The sequence below is a fragment of the Populus trichocarpa genome, chromosome 4 (genome assembly GCF_000002775.5).
Source record: "Populus trichocarpa isolate Nisqually-1 chromosome 4, P.trichocarpa_v4.1, whole genome shotgun sequence".
Lineage (NCBI taxonomy): Eukaryota > Viridiplantae > Streptophyta > Magnoliopsida > Malpighiales > Salicaceae > Populus > Populus trichocarpa.
In genome coordinates, this window is record NC_037288.2 from 22,850,907 (window position 1) to 22,875,650 (window position 24,744).

The 24,744-nt window shown below is 32.0% G+C and overlaps 1 protein-coding gene across 1 annotated transcript; it reads right to left on the reverse strand.

Moving 5' to 3' along the window:
• Positions 1-7,067: 7,067 nt before the first annotated feature.
• LOC18098318 (leucine-rich repeat receptor-like serine/threonine-protein kinase BAM1) lies at positions 7,068-12,178 on the reverse strand. The gene is made up of 2 exons (XM_006384972.3): positions 9,102-12,178; positions 7,068-7,811 (listed from the first exon to the last, which is right to left on the reverse strand). Exons 1-2 carry the CDS (start codon positions 11,668-11,670, stop codon positions 7,375-7,377), a joined length of 3,006 nt encoding a protein of 1,001 aa, XP_006385034.1. The 5' UTR covers positions 11,671-12,178; the 3' UTR covers positions 7,068-7,374.
• Positions 12,179-24,744: the final 12,566 nt, after the last annotated feature.

The window sequence follows — 24,744 nt, forward strand, 5'->3', positions numbered from 1 at the left end:
CGTATGCAACACACAAGAAAATATTATTTTTATATTTTTTTCAAAACGCAAACATCACAATTAGATGTAAACATCAAAATGGAAAGTAGCAAGCTATCATGCATATTATAAGAATTACAAGAAGCTTGAAACAATTCGTAACAAAAACCCTTCAAAGCCAAATCAACTTAAAATTTTGTAACTGGAAAGGAATAAACCCGTATGCATGAGGGAGCCACAGTTTTAAAACTGAAATTTTGAATTCAAACCCCTATGTCCGTGCCTCACAACCCCATTATTTCCTCACCTTAAAAAGCAAATGCCTTATTCATTTCACAACGCCAATAGAGAGAAACAAAACAGAAACTGGGAAAGCATGCTTTATTCATGTATATAGGAAAAACAAAACCATGGCCGGCTAATCTCTCAAGAAACAAAAAAAAATGAACAGAAAAGGGAGCTGATGATGAAGAAACAACAGCCCCCCTCCCACGGTTCCTTATGAACCAGCGAAAGAAAGAAAAGAAGAAAAAAGAAACAGGTTTTTAAAACGTCAGGAACAACAAAAGGCAAGCGTTCATTGTAGTCTAAAATTGAAAACGAATGTGCAAAGCAAAGACAAAACAGGTTTTTAAAATGTCAACACAACAGATTTAAAGGCAGCAAAGGAGGAGAAAGTTAAGACTTATACCTGCAGGTCTCAACGTTTTTCTGTAGAAGATGAAATGGAAAACCAAGCGAACGTTGCTGTCAAGGTTTAGCAGCAAATCTCCCTCTCCGTCTTGTCTTTTTTCTCTCCTTTTTCCTCACAATAACACCAGAATGCAAGAAAGGAACTCCCTCTATTTACTGCGTTGTTTTTTACTCTGCCTCTCTTGCGTTTTTCTCCTCTTTTTATGCTCTTTTTCTCTCCGTTTTCACCTCTTTTTTTATGCTCTTTCTTTCTGCGTTTTTCCACCTCCTTTTAGGTCAGCAGCCGAGGCTTCTATATAACCTATACACAGCTTTATTTAGGAAACAAATATTACATTAACTCTAGGGTGTATTCTCGGGTGAGCAGAAATAGGAAACCAGAATGTTTGATTCTGATTTTGTGATCAACAGTGATTTCTTTCCTAGTTAGAGGATGGCGTGGCTCTTTTCTTTCCTTCCATAGGGCCAGCTGCTCCCTTTGAAATGAGGCAACAAAAACGTGGTCTTCATCTCCAAAAATCAGGCGTGATGAGAAAGGAAAACAGCAGAGAAAAAAAGAGGAAAGAAATCAGATGGAGGGTGCAGCTGCAAAGTCCTATTTTCCTTATTCGGTGTGGTAAAAATCCTGTCAATGATCCAGCCCCCCTCTCCAGCTTTCAATGTCCTTCTTCAATTCAATCCCTCAATTTAGCACATTTCGATTCAGTCCTTGGTCCAAAAAAATCCTTCGAATCAGTCCCGCGAACTTGGGCAAAAAATCCTTCTTGCGGCAGGAATCCCTGCTTTCACACTAGATATTCAAACCGGAATATCTTGAGCTTCTAATATCGAAATCAAGCGATTCAAAAACCCAAATTTATCTACACGTCTATAACTACAACTTTGATGAAGGAGTCGAAGGGAGATAAAATCGTTTTAAAGAACAGAATCTGGCAGTAATCTCGTTGGTCAAAAATGTTTTGATTTGACAATGCCGAGCATCCAAATCTGACTGAGAATCTGCCCTAAGAACAATGATCCCTAGGACCTAATAAAGGTGTACGTCAATTTTTCAACATGTCATGAGTGACAAAATATACCTAGGATGGTCAGATATCGTACGAAACCGAGTCAGAATCAGAGCCTAAATTGGAACAAAAAAATGTGACAACAGCAGAACCATTTTTTTATGCAAATTCTGAGGGATTTTTTTCAACTTTAAAGACCAGATAAAAAAGGAATAAATTTGGCATTATGAAGACTTCTGATCAAATCTAAGAAAACCTGATGATTTTGGCAGCAAAGGGGAAGGATAAAGAGAGCAGAAAACAGCTCAAACAGGGTTTCGAAAAAAATATTTCTTTCATCTGCTTTTGTCAATCTTCCAGCAAACATGGGGTCCAAAAATGAGTAACAACAGGATTGATGCTCAGTTTTATGATCATCTACTTTTTTATTATATAATTAAATAAAAAATGGTCTATTATATTGTTAGATAAAAGATTATTCCAAGAAAAAATATAATTATTATGAATTGGGTTTCAAAATTTATTTCAATTTATTTTTAATGGGGTTATAATGATTTAAACTTTGATCAATAATCATAGGACATACCATTAATCCCTCACTTAATCTAGAAACTTGTGTGTGCTTTAAAAAATTAAAACAGGTGACGCATGAGGTGTTGATCCACATTCAATATACAAATACATGTGTCATACGTACAAAAGAATGCATGTTGATAATAAAAATGATGCACAAAAGGCAGTAAAATTTTAAAGCACACACAAGCAGTAAAATCTTAAAGCGTAAAAAAAATAAAAATGTATATACTAAAAAAAACACAACATCAGACAAAAAGACAAAGTTTAGTCCACAAGAAGTCCCTCATGGATTCGTCATTTTGTTGCATGTGTACGGTGATCATTCTCCTAAGTTGGGATTATCATGAATGATGTGGGTGGAAAGGATGGTGAATTCTTGGCCTTTATAAGTAAAACAAGGGGAATGAGAGTCGCCATCTAGTATTTTAATCATTAGAAAACTCAATGGTTTGCGAGAGTTTGGGTAAGGAGTGTGATTGTGCAAATGAAAGACATATCATTCCTGGTGCACCTACATATAGTAAGTTGTTTTATTGTTTGTTCCAAGTCGTGTTTTTATTCATTAATCTATCTAAGGTTCGAGAAAAGTCCTAATCGATAAGGTGATCTTTATTTCATCATGTTAAAACCTAGTCATTCTAAAGTCCAGAAAAAGTCTGTTCAAGATTTAAGAAAAGATATCATTGGTAAGGAGATTCTTATCTTATCAAGTAAAACCTAACTATTCTAAAGCCCGAGAAATAAAAAAACATTATTTGAAATTTTGGTCAAATCCTAATGGATAATCGCAAACTTGTTGTGATACTCATTAACTGATTTTTTGTATTTTTTCAAAGTATAATGAAAATAAAATTTTTATTTTTGTATAAAATATGCATGAAAATTTTAGGATTTGTTCGTATGCACATAAAATAAAACATTTTTTTGTATTTTTGAAATGAGGAAATTGTTTAGAAATTTTTGGAATTTCTTGAAATTTCAACGAAAAACGGGTATTTTTAATACCATATCAGTATCTTACAATATAAGTCTACAATCTCGGTATTAAGTAAAATGATTGGAAAAATATGCGAGGGACCAAAAATATTTTTAAAATGGCCTTACAAAGTTTTTAGAATTTTTAAAAATTTCATTATAGAAGGGAGATCAGTAGCTCGTCCCATTCTAAGAGTATCCTAATTATTTGCCATTAATGATTATAAATAGGAAAAATAATTAAACAATAGAGTTATTTATGACTTTTTGATTAGTTCCCCACAGACGACGCCATTAATGATATTCTAAAATCCAAGATATGTAAATAATAGGTTATTTAGTGTTTAGGATAGTGATTAATTAATATGTCTAGGTAGTTGACTTTCTTATCTATAGTCAAGGAACACTAGACTAATGGTAGAAGCTTAAGTACTTGCAAAACAGTCCAAATCGAGGAGACTTAAAGACCTTCTGATGATAAAGTCAGTATCTTTATGGGAAAGATAATAAATGACTTAAAAGAGCTTTAAATTCAAAGAACACAGATGTTTGTTCTTGAGTTTTAAGATGGTTAATGCTCTGAAATCTATGAAAGTTTTTCTTAAGAGATGAAAAATTCTAAACCCTTACCTAGATGGTTTAAAGGGTATTTATACCCTCTAAATCTTGTTGTTTTCAGAGAAGAGAGGACTAAAAAGTCCTTTGCTTTTCGTGACATTAACGAGAAACAAATATTCATTACATATAATTAATAAAATAGTAAGTAAGACATATTGAGTTTGACTGATTGCCAAGCCTAGGTGTCTTAGGGCCGACACGTTCACCGAACCCATATTGCCTTGGGTTTTGCTGATTGTCAAACCCAAGTGTTTTTTTATCTAGCACGTTCGTCAGACCCATGTCGTTTTAAGACCTTTTAATTTATAAAAAATTAGGTCAAAACTACTGACTCATCAGAATTAATTTTTATTAAATCTTTAACCTTTTAACTATCAAAATTTACTATAAAAAAGGAGCGTGAAGGAAGAGTTCATAACTTGAATTTTTCATATTTTTTCACACTCTTTCTTACCTTATTTTTAGTGTTTTCATTCTCTTCTATGCTTTGATTTTTTCTCCAAAATCTAGAGCTTAGATTTATACTTTGTTGAGAGATATTTGAGTTCTTTTATTTTGATTTAAAGAACTTGTTTAGAAGTGCATCTAAACTAAGGTGATGTTGTTGAAATATTAGGAGACATATTACAAACATTCTAGTTGCACAAGTGAGGAACAATAAACCCTTAAGGACAAATAATTCATCATTGACAACAATAAAAGTTTCATTCCTTTAAAGTGCTTCAACAAGTAAATACTTTTGTTTTTGTTTTAATTGAAGTATTGTTGTTTTTATTATTAGTATGCATGTGAGGACATTGATCTTTTATATATATATATATATATATATATATATATATATATATATATTGCAAGTTTGAATATATGTTTAGTATGTAAGCATATATTCAAACTATATTATATTGAAAACATGTTTGTCTTGAATTTTATTTTATATGTTTATAGATTTAAAATTATATATATTGTAAGCTTACCTCGAATAATTTTTTATGTTTGTATGCTCTTGTTATGATAAACTAAATATCCTTACTTACTAATCTAATATAATACAACATATTTTAAGAACATTCCATGCATTGTGATTGTTGAGGCGAGAATATAATGGCATTCCCCAAACTCTAAGTTAAGTTGAAAGATTATAAGTTTCCACATCTTATTTTTACAACCAATCTCTAGACACCAAATGCTATAATTTTATTGGCTGAAATACCTCAATCACTCCCTATAAATACTTTTTTAATTTGGCATGTGTTTGGTATTGCGGTAGTTTTTTCGGTTGTATTTTAAAAAAATAGGTCTAATTATTTTTTAAATTATAGCTTTTCTTAATTAAAATTCTAATCAATAAAACTATAATATGTATTAATTAATTAATTATTTTTAAATTTATAGCTAGAATAAAACATAGATTACACCACATCCTCCAACAAAAAAAAATAGCGATAGGTACTCTTGGCTCATTTTCTAACTTGATGCTCAAATTGGACTTGAAAGCCTTTTCTTTACTAAGACTATTCTCCATCTAATGCCCGTAGCGTCCTAGGTGCTTAAATTTCAATAGTTCTTATTCATTTCACTACTTAAAGAGCATTATCATCTCATAATATTTTCTTGGCGCATACCCTTCAAATTTCTCACCCACTCGTGTGAGATCTTCTTAGATGGTGGCAGCTAATTATTGAACCTGAAATTGAAATACCATGTTGTTCCGTTTGTTTATTGAAAAGTAGTTTTTTAAAAAAAATTAAATTTTAGGAAAGTGAATTCCGGAAAAGTGAATTATTTTCCGATGTTTGATAGTGTAATGAAAAATAAGTTGAAAAATATTTTCCAGTGTTTGGTTATGTCATGGAAAATGAGCTGGAAAATAACTTATTAATGTTTTATTTTTTTCAAGTTTATTGAAATAATGAGAAACAAATCTTATAAATTAAAAAGTTGAATGAGAATGAAATTGAAAAAAATATAATTTCATAAATTATCTCAAATAAAATAAATAATAATCAAAATAATAGAGATCAAATCTAAAAAATAAAAAAAAAATTAAAAGATGAAGGAATTAAAATAATAATAATTAATATTTCATAAATTATTTCAAATAAAATAAGTAACAATCAAAAGAATGAGGACCAAATTTGATAGATAAAAAATTTCAATTAAAAAATGATAAGGGAAAAGCAAATAACAATTATAAAAATAAGAACCAAAATTAATATAAAAATTAAATTCTAAGGGATGAAATTGAAAAACAAATATTCAAAACAAAATATATATAGCAATCAAAAGTTTGAGGACCAAATTTGATATAATCAACAAATAATATGACATTTCTAAATTTTTCACAACTTCCGGAAAGTGTTTTCCACCAAAAATAAAAGGAAAACACTTTCCTGAAAATCAAGCCAAATTTTTCTTTGACTGAAAAGTGTTTTCCGTTGACCGGAAAGTGTTTTCCGTTGACCAACTTTCCTAAAGGCAAACAAACACAGGAAAGTTTGGAAAGTGGTTTTCCGAAAACCAGTTTCCAGGAAACAAACACAACCTTAAGCTTGTGTTCATAGGTGTTTTGTGGATGAAAATGGTTGTTTCTCCACTTAGTATGAGGTTGGTCCAGTCAGTTTTGTTTCAAGGATGTGTTTGAAAATATTATAGTGGTTATAATTTAAAGTATTTTTTATTTAAAAATATATTAAAATAATATATATATTTTTATTTTTTAAAAAAATATTTTTTTATATCAGCATATCAAAATAATATAAAAATATATAAAAAATTAATTTAAAACATAAAAAAATTTTAAATTTTAAAAAATACCATTTTACATCATGTTCTTAAACATGTTTTATGTTTTATCTAAAAAGCGTAAGCGGAGAGAGAGAGATTTGTGTTTTGGTAGACAAAAAAAAGAAATGCATGGGATGCCTAATATGGGATTTTTTAATCTTATTATTACTTTAAAATGTCTTTCCTTTTCCAAGAAATTAAATGCAAAGAAAGTATCATATTATTATTTTAAAATATCATATTAATAGTAAAATTAATAATTCACCTAATTAAATTATAATAATAAAGGAATGTTGGCTATAATTAATTAACTAATCAAATTATAATAATTAAACTCTAATAATAATTAAAGGGATGTTGGCTATAATTAACTTCATCCATATAATTAACTTGAATAAAGCAGCGGGAGAAATGGGAAAAAAAAAAAAAAGTAAATTGTAAAGAAATCAAACAAAAAGCATGTATATATATTAAGAGTACGTATATATATTAATACAAACATGGTCCCATTAAGATTTGCTATCTCTCTCCCTCAGCTAAATTCAAGAAGTGCATCGTAAATTATTCCTACATATCGATATGGACATGGAATCTCCTGTGCCTAGAACCTAAGTCAATAATTAATAACAAGAAAAAAGGAAATCGAAGGGAAAAATATACTTTGCACAAGGCAAAGGTTGTAACTAAATCAAGCCAGCTTTCAGACACAATTTAAGTGTAATAATAATAAAAAAAAACTGCCTTAAACCAAAAGATCCTGTTTATATTTCAAGCCATTTACGATCTCCTTCTTTTCAGTACCACTCTTCTTCATTTGTTGGGGGAGAATTGAAGAAGACGAAGATAGGTAATAATCTGGTGATGTGTGGCGAGGGAATTCTGAGAGCATCTGCACCACTTCTCTCATTGTGGGACGTTCGATGCTATTTTCTTGGCTACATAACATTGCAATGAAAAATAAATGCATGGCTTCGTCTTTTGGCACCATTGTTAGCCTTGGATCAACTATGTGCATGGCATCTTCTTTGCGACTGTTTGTTGCTCTTTTGCTCCATTGTACAATGTCAACTCCATCGCCGAAGTCTCCCACCGGCCTCCTCCCCGTGAGAAGTTCTAGTAGAACTACTCCAAAACTGTACACATCGCTCTTCTCATCGACCTTCAATGTGTATGCATATTCTGCATTATTTAATTAAGAGATTAGACAAAAATAATTTAGGAAAACGCCATTTGTAACGCAGTTACAAACTACCCTTCAAACCCGTAGCTAGTAAACAAACTGTACTGAATCAAAATAGTGCAAAAACAATCAAAATGTTCATAGAAAAGGAAAAAAATAAATCAAAACTATGTATTTAAAAGGAGCAAGACAAAAGGAGATGCCAGTATGCCAATAGAAACCAAAGCAGCCAAAAGGGACTTGTGGGTGGGAAACAGCAGGACAAGGAAAGGAACAACAAGAAGAAAAGATAGCCCTTTACACGTAAGATCAAATTAGTAAGGCACTGCTTCAAGGCATGAGATTTTTTTTCTTTAAGAAAAAAAAGGAAAAAAAAATTGATCAAAAAAAGAGAAAGAAGATGATGATGTAAATAGGTGTGCATGTCGGTTAGCTTTCACCAATCTCAACGCCTTGTTACGTTAGACATCATTGTCAGACAATAAGATTTCTGTCAGGATTTTAACATCTTAAATTCTGAGATCAGAAGTTTTGTAGGGTCCCCAGCAAGTGCTCTGCTTTTTTTTTTTTTTTTTTCTTGCTGTGGTTACCAAAAAAATTCTATGTTCCTTGTCTTGCTTGTCCCTCAGTCTCTCCCTCTGTGGCAAAAATCACGGGTGGTATTTTTAGCTGTTGCTTTAGCAGAGGCAGAGAAAGAGAGACAGTTTAGCTAATTAGTACAAGTGTACAGCACCCACACTTGCTTTTTACAGCGGGATAAGGGAAGAGATGATCAGTTATGTTATGACGGAAGATGATTGTGGGATTTGAATACTAGGTATCACAAGTCAGAGATGATGATGATGATGATGATGATGATCATCTGGAAACTTGAGCTTATTGTTCCCTACGTAGGATTATTACTTCATAATCATCTTTTATCTTGTTACTAATCCTAATTATAAAACCCAACTCAATCCCGCGGGTCATTTCAGTAACTAATCTAAGTATTATCTGGTTTGAACCAAGTCAATTGAAAAATCAATCAATAATAATCTGGCCCTGATCAATCCATGTCAAGTTTTATAACTATAGTGCTAATTAAGTTGACCAGTCCAAATTCTTTTATTCACAAAATCTTAGAATTTTCTCTAGGAAGCTTTTTAAACCAATGTAAATTGAATTTTTTTTTGTTTTCAAGTTTCAAATTTGTTAGATATTCAAGAAAAATGTAAGCAATTAAACATGTTGCAGAAAATGAAATTTAGTGAAGAAATTAAGATTATTAGGGAGTTGAAGATGGTAAGTACCAGGTGCTATGTAACCATAAGAGCCTGCAATTGCCGACATACACTGGGATGCACCACCATCGACCAAGAATTTCGCTAGTCCGAAATCAGCTACATGAGCTTCGAAGCTGGAATTCAAGAGGATGTTGTTTGACTTTACGTCTCGATGAACAATCAACGGAGAACAATCATGGTGAAGGTAGCATAGGCCTTTAGCAGCTTCAATGGCGATTTTGTACCTCAAGTTCCATCCCAAGAACAATGCACCTTTTTTACCATGCAGTGCCTCTCCTAAGCTCCCATTTCTCATGTACTCGTAAACAAGCAAGTTGGTGTCCTTGTTGGAACAGAATGCCAGCAATCTAACAATGTTTCGATGTCTAATGTTGCCAAGTGTTTGAATTTCTGCTCTAAAACCATGGTCGTGGCTGTTGTTGCCAAAACCAAGTAGTTTTTTTACTGCAATTTCGACCCCATTCGGCATTTTCCCATGGTAAACAATCCCAGCTCCTCCTCTTCCAATTACATTGCCATCTTTCACACATTCAATTATGTCTGTCACTGTGAATTCAAGCTTTTGGAAGGTTGTCAACTTCCAGGAATCGGAACTGCTTTTCTTGAATGTCTTGGCCTTGATTAAGGCAGCAGTTGCAAATATCAGAGAGCATATCAGCAGGCCTAAAGCAAAGATTAGCTTGAAATTGCTGGGGGCTTTTCCTGGTGTGTTGGTGACGGTGGTGAAATTGCAAGGGTTGTTAAGGAGAGGACCGCAAAGTAGAGGATTACCAGCAAAAGAAGAGGCATTGAATAATGAGAATTGGCCAGATTCTGGGAGCTTTCCAGCGAAATCGTTGAAAGAGAAATCAGCAACGGTGAGGCTTTTCAAGGAACCAAGGGATTTTGGTATGGTCTGGTTCAAGTGATTTCTTGATAAGTTCAAGTAGTTCAAGTTACGAATGTTGGACATATCTGATGGGATTGGACCGGAGAGGTTGTTCTGGCTCATGTCAAGAAATGTAAGGTGGAAACAGTTGCCTATTTCAGGTGGAACCGGGCCGGAGAAGGAGTTTCTACTAAGATCAAGCTTCAGTACTTGAAGGAGTTCTCCTATCATTGGTGGGATTGGGCCTGAGAATTTGTTTCCACTGAGTAGAAGAGTTTGGAGGGAAGAGAAATTTGAAAGTGAAGATGGCAATGGACCTGAAAAGAGATTGTTTGACAAATCAAGTTGCCCTAATTTAACAGGTTTCAAGGAGCTATTACCATTTTCTGATAATGTCCCAGATAGGTAGTTGCTTTGAAACTCTGCTAAGATCAGCTCAGGCAAGTAAATAAATCCGATCGGAATGCTGCCATTCAAGTAGTTCTGACCCAACCTCACTTTGGTAAGACTATAACATGCTCCCAAGCCTTCTGGGATTGGCCCAAAGAGGAAATTCTTGAAGAGAATCAGTATCCTCAACTGATTGGATGAGCACAGGTCTTGCGGGACTGTACCGGTGAGCTTATTGGAGGACAAATCAAGAAGCTGGAGCTTCCCATTTCTGCCGAGGTTGGGGGGAATCTCGCCGGTGAAGTTGTTCTTCCACAGTTGCAATGTTTCCAAATTGGGCAAGTCTGCAACGTAGTCTGGAATTGAGCCATGCAGTCTATTCAAGAAGAGATTTAGGAGGTTGAGTTGCTTGAGATTGATGAACTCAAATGGGATTTCGCCAGTGAGTGCATTGTACGAGAGGTCAAGATTCACCAAGTTTGTCAAGTTTCCCAACTCCTTTGGAATGGAGCCTGAAAGGAAATTGATATGCAAATAGAGAGTGTGAAGCAGCTTCAAGTTTCCAAGCTCGTTAGGAATCGGACCATCCAATCCACAGCTTGAAAGATCCATGTGAACTAGATTCACCAAATTGCTCAGCTCCACCGGGATCTCACCTTCAAAAACATTGTAGTTTGCCAAGTAAATCTCTCTCAAGTTAGTAAGATTGCCTAGCTCACCTGGGATTTTTCCTTGAAGATTATTTCCCATCAACGAAAGATACTCCAACCCCGCTAGTTCTCCATAGCTTGTTGGTATTTTGCCATAGAAATAGTTTCCACCAAGCTCCAAGTGCCTGAGTTTCTTCAAGTTCAAAATCCCAAGAGGAAGGAAAGCAGTGAAGTTGTTGTCAAAAGCATCAAACACTTCCAAGTCTGCAATACTCGTGTAGTTCCAATCCAAACCACCATTGAATTGGTTGTTTGAGATGTTAAGAAACCGAAGATTACTCATGCCGGCCAACTCAATGGCACCGCTAAAGTTGTTTCCTGCGAGAGATAAGCTGGTGAGTTGATCAAGCTTTGAGATTTGAGGCGAGACAGAGCCATACAGATTAAAATCCGTCAGGTCCAACGAAGAAACTCGACCGCGAGAGCAATGAATTCCAACCCAAGAACAAACTGAGCTCGGATTCGACAAATTCCACGTGTTCAATACAGGTTCAGGGAATTCAAATCCTCGTTTAAGTGAGACCAAGACACGAAAATCACCAACCAAAGAAGAATGACAAGTGGTGCTTAGAAGAGAGAACAGGGTCAAAACAATGAAGGGGACCATGTTTTGTTGGCAAGATTTCTCAGCAAGATTTGTGTTTGGAAGGACTTGGAGGAAAGGGTGAAGGGATTTAAGGAGTCGAGAGATTATAGAGTTTCTACAAAAGGAAGGAAAAGTGAAGGGAATCTGAAAAACTTCAAGCGCGTGTTTAGGCCTAAGGAATCAAACATCTTCACAGAAAGAGTCTTCAAATACAAGGAAGAAGCTTGGCCTCTCCTTTCTCTGCTCCTCTTTTCTGTTCATTTCTTTTTCTTTGGCTTTCTTCCCTTTTCTCTTAAAGAAGAAGAAAGGGAAGAGGAGAGGAGAAGATTGAAATTCTTCTGAAATTCTTTTGTTCAAGTTGCTTTTATGTCTTAATTAAGCTTTGAGCAGAGGAAGCTGAGAGAGAAGAGGGTAAAGATGGTGTGCTAAATTATTCTTATGGAATAGTAACAGTGTTTATAAAGGAAGAAAATAATCATAAAGCCGTTGGATAACAGAAATTTAAAGATGAGATAGACTAGGGGGAGGAAAAGTAAAGTTGATGCTGCTCGCTCTCTCGCTCGCTAGCTAGCAGCTCTCTCCTTTTCTTTTGTGTGACAAACCTACCCTTTAGCTTTAATCAAAGGATGCTCTTTATAGCTTTGATTCTTTGAATGAGAAATGGTGGAATTGCACTTTCAATGATTTGAAAAAAAAATGGCTGCATTGTCCTGTTGCTTTTCATAATTGACACCCATGGATCCTCATTTTCTTTTGCAATTCTCATCTCCGCATTATGATTGCCAACAAGTGGGCAAAATAATTGATGCATCAAGTTATTAATTGATTTCATTGTTATTTGTACTACTTTACCATCTTAAAATTAATCCAATGTTGCGACGAAAATTTAAGCAGGGCATACGAGTTTTATTTAAATAGTATTTAGTTATTGTCTCAAGATTCTTAAAAATCAAAGATAAAAAAAACAGAAAAAATATGTTTTCGTATAACTCATGTTTTAAAAACATATAAATTTATTCTAAAACTATAAATTTATTTTATGTGTTTCTGTCTCTTTGATTCCAATCATATGTGTTCTTGTCCTTCTCCTTATGTTTGGAGACATGAACCAAACAAAACACAATCTTATTACTCGGTTTTTGCCATTGTAGGTACTATAAGAGTGATCATTTGACAATTGTTTACATAGAATTAAATTCCATCAGCAATAGTATAGCTAGCAATGGTTATCTTTCGCCATGAACAATTTTTTTTTTTTTTTTATGAATTAGCCAGGAACATATATGTACAAATTGGATGGAAAAGCACTTTGACACCTGATGCATATTGGACCCATAAAAAAGCTTCCTGGTCATGTTATACGATAAGTTGGACCAAAGAAAAAGAGTGTACTTGATCAAGAGAGAACGTAGAATTTTGTGTACTTTGATGCAAATCCTACACACACAAACACATTTAAACTTGCGGGGGATGGTTTTTTAGGGTTAATTTTTCTTAATTTTATCTTGAGATTGCAAACATGTGCCTGCAACAAACAGTACTGGGCTGTAAGAAGTAAAAGATGATGATTATTAATATATCATTACTATGTTTGCTGAATGATCAATATATAATTATGTAGTATGGATAGGTTGCATGGAGGGAGGAACCAGTGGAAGCTTTCTTTTCTTTTTTCCATCAGCTTTATTCCTTCTTCTTCCTTGCCCTACAGGACTGGGACCAAAATTTCTCTTAGTTAATGTGCATTTGAGCTTTATTAGAAGATGGAATAGTCTTAAAGAGAGGGCTGAAAAGGAAAAGCAAGTGATATTTGCTTTTGATCTTCCACTTCAAAAGAAAAAGTAAAGAAAAATCCATGACCCCTCCTTCCCACTTCCTTCACATGGAAAAGAGTGCTCTTGTATTAGCTTGAACTCCATCAAGACCTAAGACCTCTCTCTCTCTCGACCCCTCGTACATGGGAAAGAGTGCTCTTGTATATATGAGCATGGACTTCACTCACTCTCTCCTCTCTCTTGCTTTCATGTGTGTATTGTCATAAAATAATGCATGGTTAATTGGCTCCACTTGTAGCTTGGTAGTTTACTCTCATGGCGCAAGGGGGTGATCTTAATTTTGAGGCGTCTCTATCTGTCTTATTGATGGGCGCAGGCCTGCCCTCTTTGAAGAGTCACTGTCTCGTGGCTTGCACCTACCCTTCTGTGGTCGGTCTCTCACTGTTTTCTTTGGCAATGACATGCTCGGGGTTCAGTTCTTGTATATGTTTAGCTAAATTCCAAGAGCTTCTCTACTTCACTTTTGTCTAAATCTTTCATGTCCAAATTCATGAAGCTACGACACCATTTTAAAGTGCCCTAACCTTCTCCTTTGTTGCAGAAGGTTAGCCGAATAACTATAAAGAGTATATAAGAAATGATCTTATGATCATATTTATATTAACCAATATATTTCATAGTATAAGTTGTTCAACTCCATTTGAAAAATAGTGTCCTCTCATATTTCTCACATAAAAATGTTCAAGAACCCAATGATATAATAAAAGTGTTTTCAGATTGAGAGAACACAAAATAAGGTCCCTTGCACATTGTTTCCCGAGAGATTATTGCTCGAGACAAAGTTATTATTAAAGGCAACCTATGTATGAACAAGACTCGGTGATGAACTGGGTGAATTGATCAAGATTAATCAAAATAGTACCATTAAAACGATGTTATCTTGAAAAATAATTAGAAGTTAAATTGAATTTTAATGAGATCGATAGAATCAAAGTTGACTCACCTATCTAGATTTTATTTTTCTGAAACCTAAACCTTACCAAGTTTCGAATCAACCCACTAGGCCGGGTTTAGCAACATTAGCTTGAGAAGGATTTATTCAATTAAGGTGGAGGAAGATTTATCCTCAATCAACAAGCCAATAGCACTAAATGAACCGTCTGGTAAAAAAAAGAAGAAGGGATCAAGCATGATATAATTGTCATTGCCAGTTGTGAATTAGATTAAATTTTGCTGAACAAGAACATGCTAACATATTGTGTTTGCACCGAATGAAAACATGGTATCCGACTCAAAAGCATTATCATGGAACATTATGCAATATTCCATATTATATGCAGAAGGAAAGGGGAAAAAAGGGAAAAAAGAAGAAGAAGAACAGTTGACTTTCTGCCATAGAATGTGAAATAAGGTAGCATACATAAAGATGAAGGAGAAGAAGGAGAAGGGGAAGGAGGGGAAGAACCAGGTTCCTTATCTTTCTTGAGGAATTATAGTTAAAAGCAGCTTTAGAAATCTTGGGCTGTGATATTGCTACAATGGCAGCTGTATCAATTCAATCAAAGCTGAAAGAAAGCACATTTATTTTAGTTTCTCTCATGGCAATCTTGTAAGAATAATTAATATGGAAATGGCAGCAGTATCATTTCAATCAAAACTCGTGCATGTTCGAACTTCGAAGTTAATTAGATCAGAACAGAATTTCAAGAAAAACGGTTTACATAATTAAGAACCATAGCGTTTACTTAAATAATTATTCTCTAATCACTTGCCTCTCCAAAAAGAATTATAATATTTTAAATAGTTGAATTTTACAAAGAAATAAAAATCAGAATCCCTAAACATATATGAAGAAATAAAAATCGAAATCGAAATTAAAGAACAAAAAGAAGAAAAATAGTTGACTTTCTGCCATAGAATGTGAAATATTGTAGTATACAAATAGAAGAATCAGGTTCCTAATTATCTTTCTTGAGGAATTATAGTAAAAAGCAGCTTTGGAAGTTTTAGCCGTTGTTAATTTGGAACGTGTTTAAAATAATGTTTTCTAGAAATTTGATTTTTTTATTTAAAATTAGTTTTTTATATATTTTTTTGCATCGTTTTGATGTGCTAATTTTTAAAATAAAAAATATTATTTTAATGAATTTAAAAAAAATAATTTGAAATACAACAGCTAATAACTTCCATGTTTCCAAACATTCTTATTAAATTATGATATTGCTACAATGACAGCTGTATTATAATTTCAATCAAAGCCGAAAGAAAACACATTTATTTTGGTTTCTCACATGATTGTAATCTTGTAAGAATATTTAACATGGAAATGCATTTATTTGTAGTGGAAATAAATAGGATATATGCATAGTCTGCTATGAGTGATTAAGTGTTCAAATTAAATTAAATTATGCATATTAATAATATTTTTATGTGTTTACTATTATTAGGTTATGAAATTTAATAACTTTGAAATAATATAACATGCTAACTAAATGATATACAGTTTTTATTTTACTGAAAAGTGAAAGTGTAACATTTTATTTTCTCAAATTTTAATAACAATTCATATTTTTCAACTCGGTGTATCTTATTGTTTACATGAAGATTAAAAAATTTTCTCATAAAAATAACTATATTTACATGCTAAATCACATGATTAGAAAACCCTAATTTACAGTTACAAGCTCTTATTTTAGTAAATGTTTCTTCAAACATCAATCAAATGATTTTAAAAACTGATTTTTTATTGGTGTAGCTTTAAAAATCACATGAAAATTTGCATAAATATAACTGTGAGTTTTATTAAATAATTATCTCAATTTAAAAAATTAATATATTAGGTGATATATCTATAATGATTATATATCATTTTGTACTATCCTAAAACTTGGCCTCACCCATCAATTCAAAAAAAAAAAAACTCTACATTTTTTAACCAAAACAAAGCCATCTTGGATTTTTTTTAAAAAAAAAATTTAAAGATTAAATTGACTTGGATCATCATGAATTTTTATCGCGAGGTAGGGCTTAATATTAAAAGTCCTTATATCATTTTGCACTATTTTAAAACTTGTCCCGACCCAGGTCAATCCAGAAAAAAAAATTACTTTATCATTTTTTTTTATCAAAACAAAGTCATCTTAATTTTTTTTAACAGTTTTACTAAGAAAATTTTTCTTTTGGCGTGTGATTAACATTTCATCGATATACTGTTCGTCGGTAATTCCACCATCTGTCGCTAATTTGTGGGAAAAAAAACTGATGATTTTACAGACGGACAATGCGCGCCTAAAAAAAAAAGTTCTCACTAGAAATATGCTGACGGAAATATTCCGTCGGTATATTTTCACTGGTGATAGTTGTATATGCAGTAATGTTTTTCAAACTCTCTAGAATATACCGACGGATAGATTTCATTTGTAGTCCCATTGGTAAATCATCGACGGAATACTGTCATCGGTGATTGTGGCATAGACAGTAAATTTGTTACAACTCTCTGGAAAATACTAACGGATGAATTTCGTATGTAAATCCATCTGTGATAATTAAAAAAAATTTAAAAATAAAATTGTATAAAATAATTAATATAAAATTGTATGGATAAAAAAAAGAAAATAATTAAACAAATAAATTTGTATAAAATTGAAATATGTAAAAATAAAATTGAATAATATAATAAAATTTTATATTAATAAAATCCAAATGTTCATTACAATTTTATTTGTACAAATAAAAATTAAACTAGAACAATGGCGACGCTAGAAGAGGAGGACGCGGAGGAGGAGGATGCTGGTTGTTCTCGGGACCATGCGACCAAAAAGGGAGCGCACACGTACCACTCATCTGTGATCTCATGTCTATGACTATTTGACCTGATCATAAATTAACTATTACCGATGTCATTATTAACATAATAATTTTGTATGTAACCCCGTCGATAATTCTATCAGTTTTTTTGACACATCACTATATAAACAGCCCGATTTTAATCTAAATGTAATTCTATCGGTAAAGCTATCTACAAAAATTTATACATCATCGCACAACTTTTTTTTTTTTGTTTTTTTTCTTTCATATCCGTGAGTCCATTTATATTTGTTGAATCTCTGGCAGTGGAAGAAGTCCTTGAATCGATGATGATCGCAGTCATGTGATCATTCGATATGATGGGAAAACAAGAGTACATGAAGAATGGCTAGCTGGTGGTGTCATCCAAAAATGACTGAGATTGGAAAGGTCTCCTGATCAAGATTTGATCTTTCATGAAGAAATAGAGGCGAGAGTTCTGTGCTGTGGTACAACACATATACATAGCCAGTGCTTCTGCTCTCTTCTTGTACTACTCTATCTATCATAGTAAAAGTTTACATGCATGATCATACACTATGGAATATATACAAAAATATAAATAAAAAAATATACCATATGATTAAATGCATGGGTGGTGTGTGAAGAGCACGATCCAATTGGCTAGGAGGAAAGTGCTTCCACATCAGCTGCCCCGGCAAACCCTATCCCTTCTCATGCCATGGAAGTACGATCATGCTACTGCCAACAACCATCGAATCCTTCAGTGCTGTTTCATATCCTTTCAAGCTCACTCAGAACAGAGAAATCTTACCTTTATTCTTTTCGTACATGTCCTTTCAATTAATTTTGTGCACCTTTTAGTTTGTTCATGTTCAATTCTTAGGGTACGAGTACCATTGAGCAAAACAACCAGACAGAGGAGGTTGGTGGCCATGATCGAACGGTGATTAAGCTGGTGGTTGGAATGAAGAGTGTGTGTGTGTGTGTGTGTGTATATATATATATATATATATATATATATATATATATATATATATATAGGTCTTGCTGGTCGAATGTGGACATGGGACATGAAAATACATTTTAAAATTGTTATTTAAAAAGATTTAGAGATGTTTTGTATTACGGTACAACGCGTTTTAATCTAGGATAAGAATGATAAAATATAAAAATAATGTATTTTCATTTCAACTACAGTTTCAATTGCGGTGTTACCGCATAGATAACAAGAAAATCTAACAGTTAGATCAAGATTAAATTTTTCTCTGGAGATAGTTCTCACAAATGAAGTCATTGTGTCGTTTATCGAATCATTAGATCTTCTAGAAATTATCAAGTTTCAGGCTATTAAGGATTAACCCGAAGAACTTAATGAGCTTATTTTGTGTTGAATTGGGTTGAGTAACAAGTCGGAGTCAAAAGCTTGTGCTAGCTCATTCAAACATGCAAGCTAGGCATGCATTCTTTTATGTTGACAAAACTGTGAAGAAACAAATTAAAGAATTAGGGTTCCAAATTTAAATATAAAAGGAAAGAAAAAAGTTAGGGCAATGGTGTTGGCTGGTTAACGGTATAATAGACAAAATTATTAGTATCACATATATATATATATAAACGTAATCAATGATGGCATGCTAAACAACATTATTGTCTCTTGACTGGCGGCACTCTCACTTGTGAAAAACAAAGCAAGAGCACAGAAAGATAAAGCTCGAGGAGCTTTCGGGCTTGAACCCTAGGAACACCTTTAGCCATGGCCAAAATAGCTTTTTTTTAAAAAAAAAAGAAGAAGAAGAGGATGACTCGTATTTATACTTGAATGACAAAAGAAGTATCATTGGGAGGTGGTAATGGCAGTGGTCCTCCTCCTGTTATGCAACTATGTAAGCACAGGGAAAGGGAGAAAAAAAAAAAGAGGAAAAAGGAAGGAAAGAAGTAAAGAAAAGATCAAAAGAGATGCTTCTAATAATTAATTCCTGTAAATAAAGCTATTTATATATTTCGGAGTGGATTTGCCGTCAGATTTCACAATATTTATATTCTAAAGATGATTATTTAAAAAATCTATACATTCAAGTTAATTCAAGTCAATATCTGTCAACTTTATATTAAATTGTAATTACTAATTAGCCACTGTATATATAGGGAGATAGATAGTGATGTGCTCTCTTGTTGTTCCTTTTTTTTTTTCCATAAAGTTTTTTGCACCTTTCCTAATTATTCCAAGAACGGTTTGATTCTATCGTTTAACAACAGGAATGACTTCCTCTACGTACAACTTTCAATTTTCATGGTTATTTTTTTCAAATTAGCTCGGTAAACAAAATAAATTAATAAAATAACATTCTTTTATCAAGTTACGCTTCAAAAACATGATATTTATTAAATATAGTGCGAGAAGATATTTAACGTGCTTCAGAATATTAATATTTAGTAAATGATGAAAGTGTGCTATCATCGAGCTCAACCGGTCGGCTCACCAATATTCACACAGTAGTGATCCTATGTTTTTCAATGTTAATGATGTAGTTGGATCTGTGATAACAGGTGATTTTAAATAGTTAGGTGTGAGTCTGCCATAATTAAATGAGGTATATTATTTATGGACTAGTGGGACAGATTTAGGTTCGATAGGAGGTTTGGTCGCACCAGACCATAATAATAAATCAAGGGGCCATTACTTTTGATCCTACTGTTGGATCACACTAAAAGTTTTACAGGAGTTTCCTGAAGCTGTTTTCCCTATAGTAGCCATTGCATCGCTATGCAGACCGTCGGGTCTTTAGATATTAAAAATTTCGTTGAGGCCCACCGATTTTGATAATTTTAATATTTTTCTTTATTATTTTTATAACTGGTCGACCGATTTCACTGACCATTACAAATTAGTCGATCGGTTAAGCTAGATAATGGAAAACTTTCACCTTGACGCAAATGTGATATTTTTTAAATGTTACTATTTTAAAGTGCAATAACTATTTTATTACACTTAGAAATAATAATATTTAATAAATATTATTTTTTTAAAACGCGTGAAGATAAAATGTATTATTTCATAAAAAAAAAAAAGAAATTTTAAAAGGTATTATTCCGCCGAATTTTAACATTTGCTGCGATAAGTGTCCAATTTATCCATTTTTATTACTCCGAGGTCCCACCATGCCTTTCCAAGGACGGTGCTGATGAGGGACATGTAGGCGTAATTATTAGCTTCTCTCAATTCAATCAATAATAATAATAATAATAAGCAATTAAAGGAAGGAAGGTCGAAAGAAAATAAAAGTAGGCTAAAAGATGCAAAATTAGTGGGGGTTCCTTTTTCTACTATACAAGGGCAACCATAGCTCCTTCATTAAAGTGGGCACAAACTACCCTGCAAAGGAACCTAAGTAGACTGCTCACAGAAACAAAGGAGAGAGCACATCTCCCTATAGTGGCATGGTAGTGACTAATACTCCATGATTCACACTAAAATAAAGCTACAAGTCATGACTGATCAATGGATCGCCTTTTATTTTCATTTATTTTGAATGTTCTAGCTATTCCATGCAAAGTTATTAGTCTCTTTTCGTTCTCGGATATAAAATCTGATCAATGGATCGTCAATCTAAAATCTAATTTATAGTTTGGATATGTTAACTCAAGTTGATCAAGAACAATTTAAAACAATATCATTTTAAATTTTTTTTAAAAAAATTAAGAGAATATCATTTTAATTTTTTAAAAAAAAACTAAAATCAGGTTTTGATGAGGTTGATCAGGCTACGAGTTGAACCACCACATTAACTAGATCATACTGAATCAACTCTTACTTAATTTAATTTGAAATCTAGCTCATCAGGTCAAGAGTTGAGTCGACAAAGCACCGATTTGATCCGTTAGTCCCGAGCCACGGTTAATAGCACTACTTTCATGGGTTAGTATACAACTTTGGGATTTTATTTACCAAACTAAAACACAAAGAAAGAACGAATTAAAACACTTGTATTCACCAAACCTCTCAAAAGCATAAACTCCACGAATATTTGTTGAGCAACAAGACAAAAACTCTTTTGGGAAAATCTGTGGATTTGTCACCAACCTCGTCATTTGTCAAAGATAAAAACAACACCTCATAATCTGCAACATTTTTGTCTCTTTATTATTGATAGGTAATATTTAATTATATTAACATTGCTTTTGGTTCTATGCTTCCATCGTAAACATTCCTAAGACCACCATCACCTTAAAAGATCACATTGATACTATTTTTTATTCAAGATTTTCCGGCAAAAGATCTCTCGTACGTGCTCCCCGGAAAATGTTAAATGCCCTGAAAAATGCATGCACGAAACTATACAAAGCACTTAATTATTCTGTGAAATTTTGCCATCTTTTAGATTATAACTAAATACTTGATTCGCACTCTCAAGTTGAGATCTAAATTTTTTTAATGTTAACAAAATGTTGACAAGGTTTATTAAGACGATATATTTTATTATAAATACTAAGATGATTATATATTGGATTAATTTGAGTAAACTAATGTTAATCTATCAAATTTTTTATCTAAGTAATGAAATCGTGACAACCCAATAAAAAATAATTTAAAATCAATTAAAAAAATTAAATTTTAATCAATCTACTAAAAAACAGTCTACTCAAAGTCTTAAATTAAACTTGAAAAAAAAAACTATTTTGTTAAAAAAAGTCCAATGGTTGCATACTAAATTGATAAATTCTAAATTACTATTTTATAATATATTAGAAACATAACATATATTTATAGATTTGATTAGAAATTTCATCTACAAACAGGAAATCAAGTCGATGAATCATTAAATTGATAATAAATCGATATAGATTTAACTAATACTATTTTTATGGGTTAGGATACAACTTTGGAATTTTATTCCCCAATCTAAAACACTTATTTAGAAAGAAAGGAAGAACCAAAACAATTTAATTGCAAGAAGAAAACACCATTTTGTATTTTTTTAAGGCTCTAGGCATTCGATAAACCCTTCCTTCAAACACCAAATTAGTTAGAAAAAAAATTGCAATGCTCTATAATATTCCTCTTTTATCTATTAGTAATAAAACTTGGATTTTCAAAACCTTTTTGTGTATTATATATACAATAATACACAAAGAAATCAAACCTCTCAAAAGCATAAACCCCACGTATATTTGTTGAGCAACAAGACAAAAACTCTTTTGAGAAAATGTTTGGAGTTGTCACTGACCTTGTCATTTGTCGAAAGCTTTGCAAGGTATAAACAACACCTCATGATAATCTGCAACGTTTTTGTCTCTTTATTATAATTGATAGGTCATGTTTACATTAACTTTTTGTTTTTGGTTCCATTCTTCCATTATAAACATTCCTAAGACCAATATCTCTTTAAAAGATCGCATTGATCCTCCTTTTTATTCAAGATTTTGGGGCTCAAGATCTTGTACGTGCTCCCTCCATGGAAATGTTAAGTTGCCCTGAAAAATGCATGCTCGGAGAACAGGAAACTCGAAAGCACTTATTCTGTAAAATCTTGTCATCTTTTAGATTATAACTAGGTTACTTTCCAATATTTAGATAAGCAGGAAATTTTGTCATTGAAGCGTCAAACTTAAAAAATCCATAATTGATTCCCTATTTGGTCTGAGTCTTAAATTAAATAATGTAGGAGTTAATTCGATATAGTATTATGTATTTGATAGATTAAAAAAAAAATCAAAAAGAAAAACTCAAATTATCCTTGATGAACCTGTCAATCTTATGGCTTGAGCAATAAAATTCAGTGGGTTTAATTAATTTTTTATTATATTATATGATAAAAAAATATAAAAACTAATTTAAAATCAACCAAATATTGAAGGAAAAAAATAAAAAAAACCAATAAAAACCTAATTTTTTAATGTGCTAATGTCGAAAATATGTGTTGTCAAAAAATTGGGTTATATGTGTTGACCAATATGTGTTGTCAAAAATTGGGTTATAACACCTTGAGTCACATTTTAAAAAAAAATTAAAAAACACTTGCATCATAAAATTAAAAATGTTTTTTAATTTCACCCATTTCTATTTTTATCTTTCAAATTCAGTTTCTATTCTTTTTATCACTATTTATTTTGTTTGAGATTATTTTTTAGATTTTTTTTCTTACAATTTCATCCTTCATGGGTTTTTTCTATTAAATTTTATCCTTATTCATTTTAATGATGTCTTTTTTGTTTTTGCAAGTTTTTAAAATTGATTTTTTTTATAATTTCATCCTTCAAAATTAAATTAGTTGTGAATTAGGTTTCTTGATCCAACTCAGATTCATGATTTCATGGGTTGTGAGTTTTAGAGATTAGACCAAGTTTAAGAGGTTTGCTTATTTTTTCCTTTTTTTTAAGCTGGTGTTTTTTTTACTGTTTTTTCTAGAGTTTTGCTTTGTTTTTTCTTGGTTTTTTATGTTGGGTTAGTCTCGGGTTCATGATCAAAGTCACGAATTTTAAAGATTAACACGAGTTGACTTCTTTTTTTGTAATTTTTTTAAATTTATTTGTTTCAATTTCATCATTCAATATTTGATGCATTAAAAATTGATCTTTGTTTTTTCCCTTTCCTTTCAAGTGGTCCTTTTTTTTCTACTTTCCTTCCTATAAAGTTATCTCAATCTTATGTTCATTGTCATAAAATTTATAAGTTGACCTAATTTCATCATTCAACACGAGTTTTGTTTTGTTGTGTTTTTTTTTTTTTTTTACAGTCTCACCTATCAACATTGAGTTTTTTTATACTCCAAATATGGGCTCATGTCGGGTTTGTTTTACCTTTTTGTGTTATCATTTTTTTATTTCATGTGATATTGTTACATTTTTTATTTATATTATTTAATTTACCAATTGATCCAATTACTCGAGTTTTGAATTTTATTCCTTAGCATTTTTTTACATCAAAAAAAGATTTGGCTGACCGTGGCGGAGCGCTAGCCATAAATCTAGTAAACGTACTATTTTTAAGTAATTAAGAATTTTTCATTCTCACCAATTTTTATATATTTATTTTTTTACATATCTTTCTTATTCTTTTTATTCATGAAAATGTGTCAACCCCTAACCATTGGTAAAATTAAAATTACACATAGTTTGTATTCGATTTATCCAACACATAAAGACTTAGGGTGTGTTTGAAAGTGTGATAATGATTGTTTTTCACTTGAAAATACATCAAAATAATATTGTTTTTTAAAATAAATATTTTTGACATCAACACATTAAAACGATTTGAAAACATAAAAAAAAAACATAATTTGAAGCAAATAAAAAATAAAAAAATCAATTTTTTTAAAAAACGCTTTTGAAACAAAAAAAAGCTCTTAAAAGGAACTAAAAGGAAAAAATTAATTATTTTATTAAGTGTGTGTTTGATAATATGGTGCAGTGTGCTTTTCAATTGAAAATGCATCTAATGATGTTTTTTTTTTAATTTTTATTTTCGATATTAGCACACTAAAATCATCGAAAAACACTATAAAAAATTAAT

Excerpts from the sequence above, each read along its gene's own strand:
- LOC18098318 (XM_006384972.3), bottom strand. The coding sequence starts at position 11,670 with ATGGTCCCCTTCATTGTTTTGACCCTGTTCTCTCTTCTAAGCACCACT. Across the intron at positions 7,812-9,101 it reads TTATGGTTACATAGCACCTG|AATATGCATACACATTGAAG; the intron begins GTACTTACCATC and ends TAAATAATGCAG.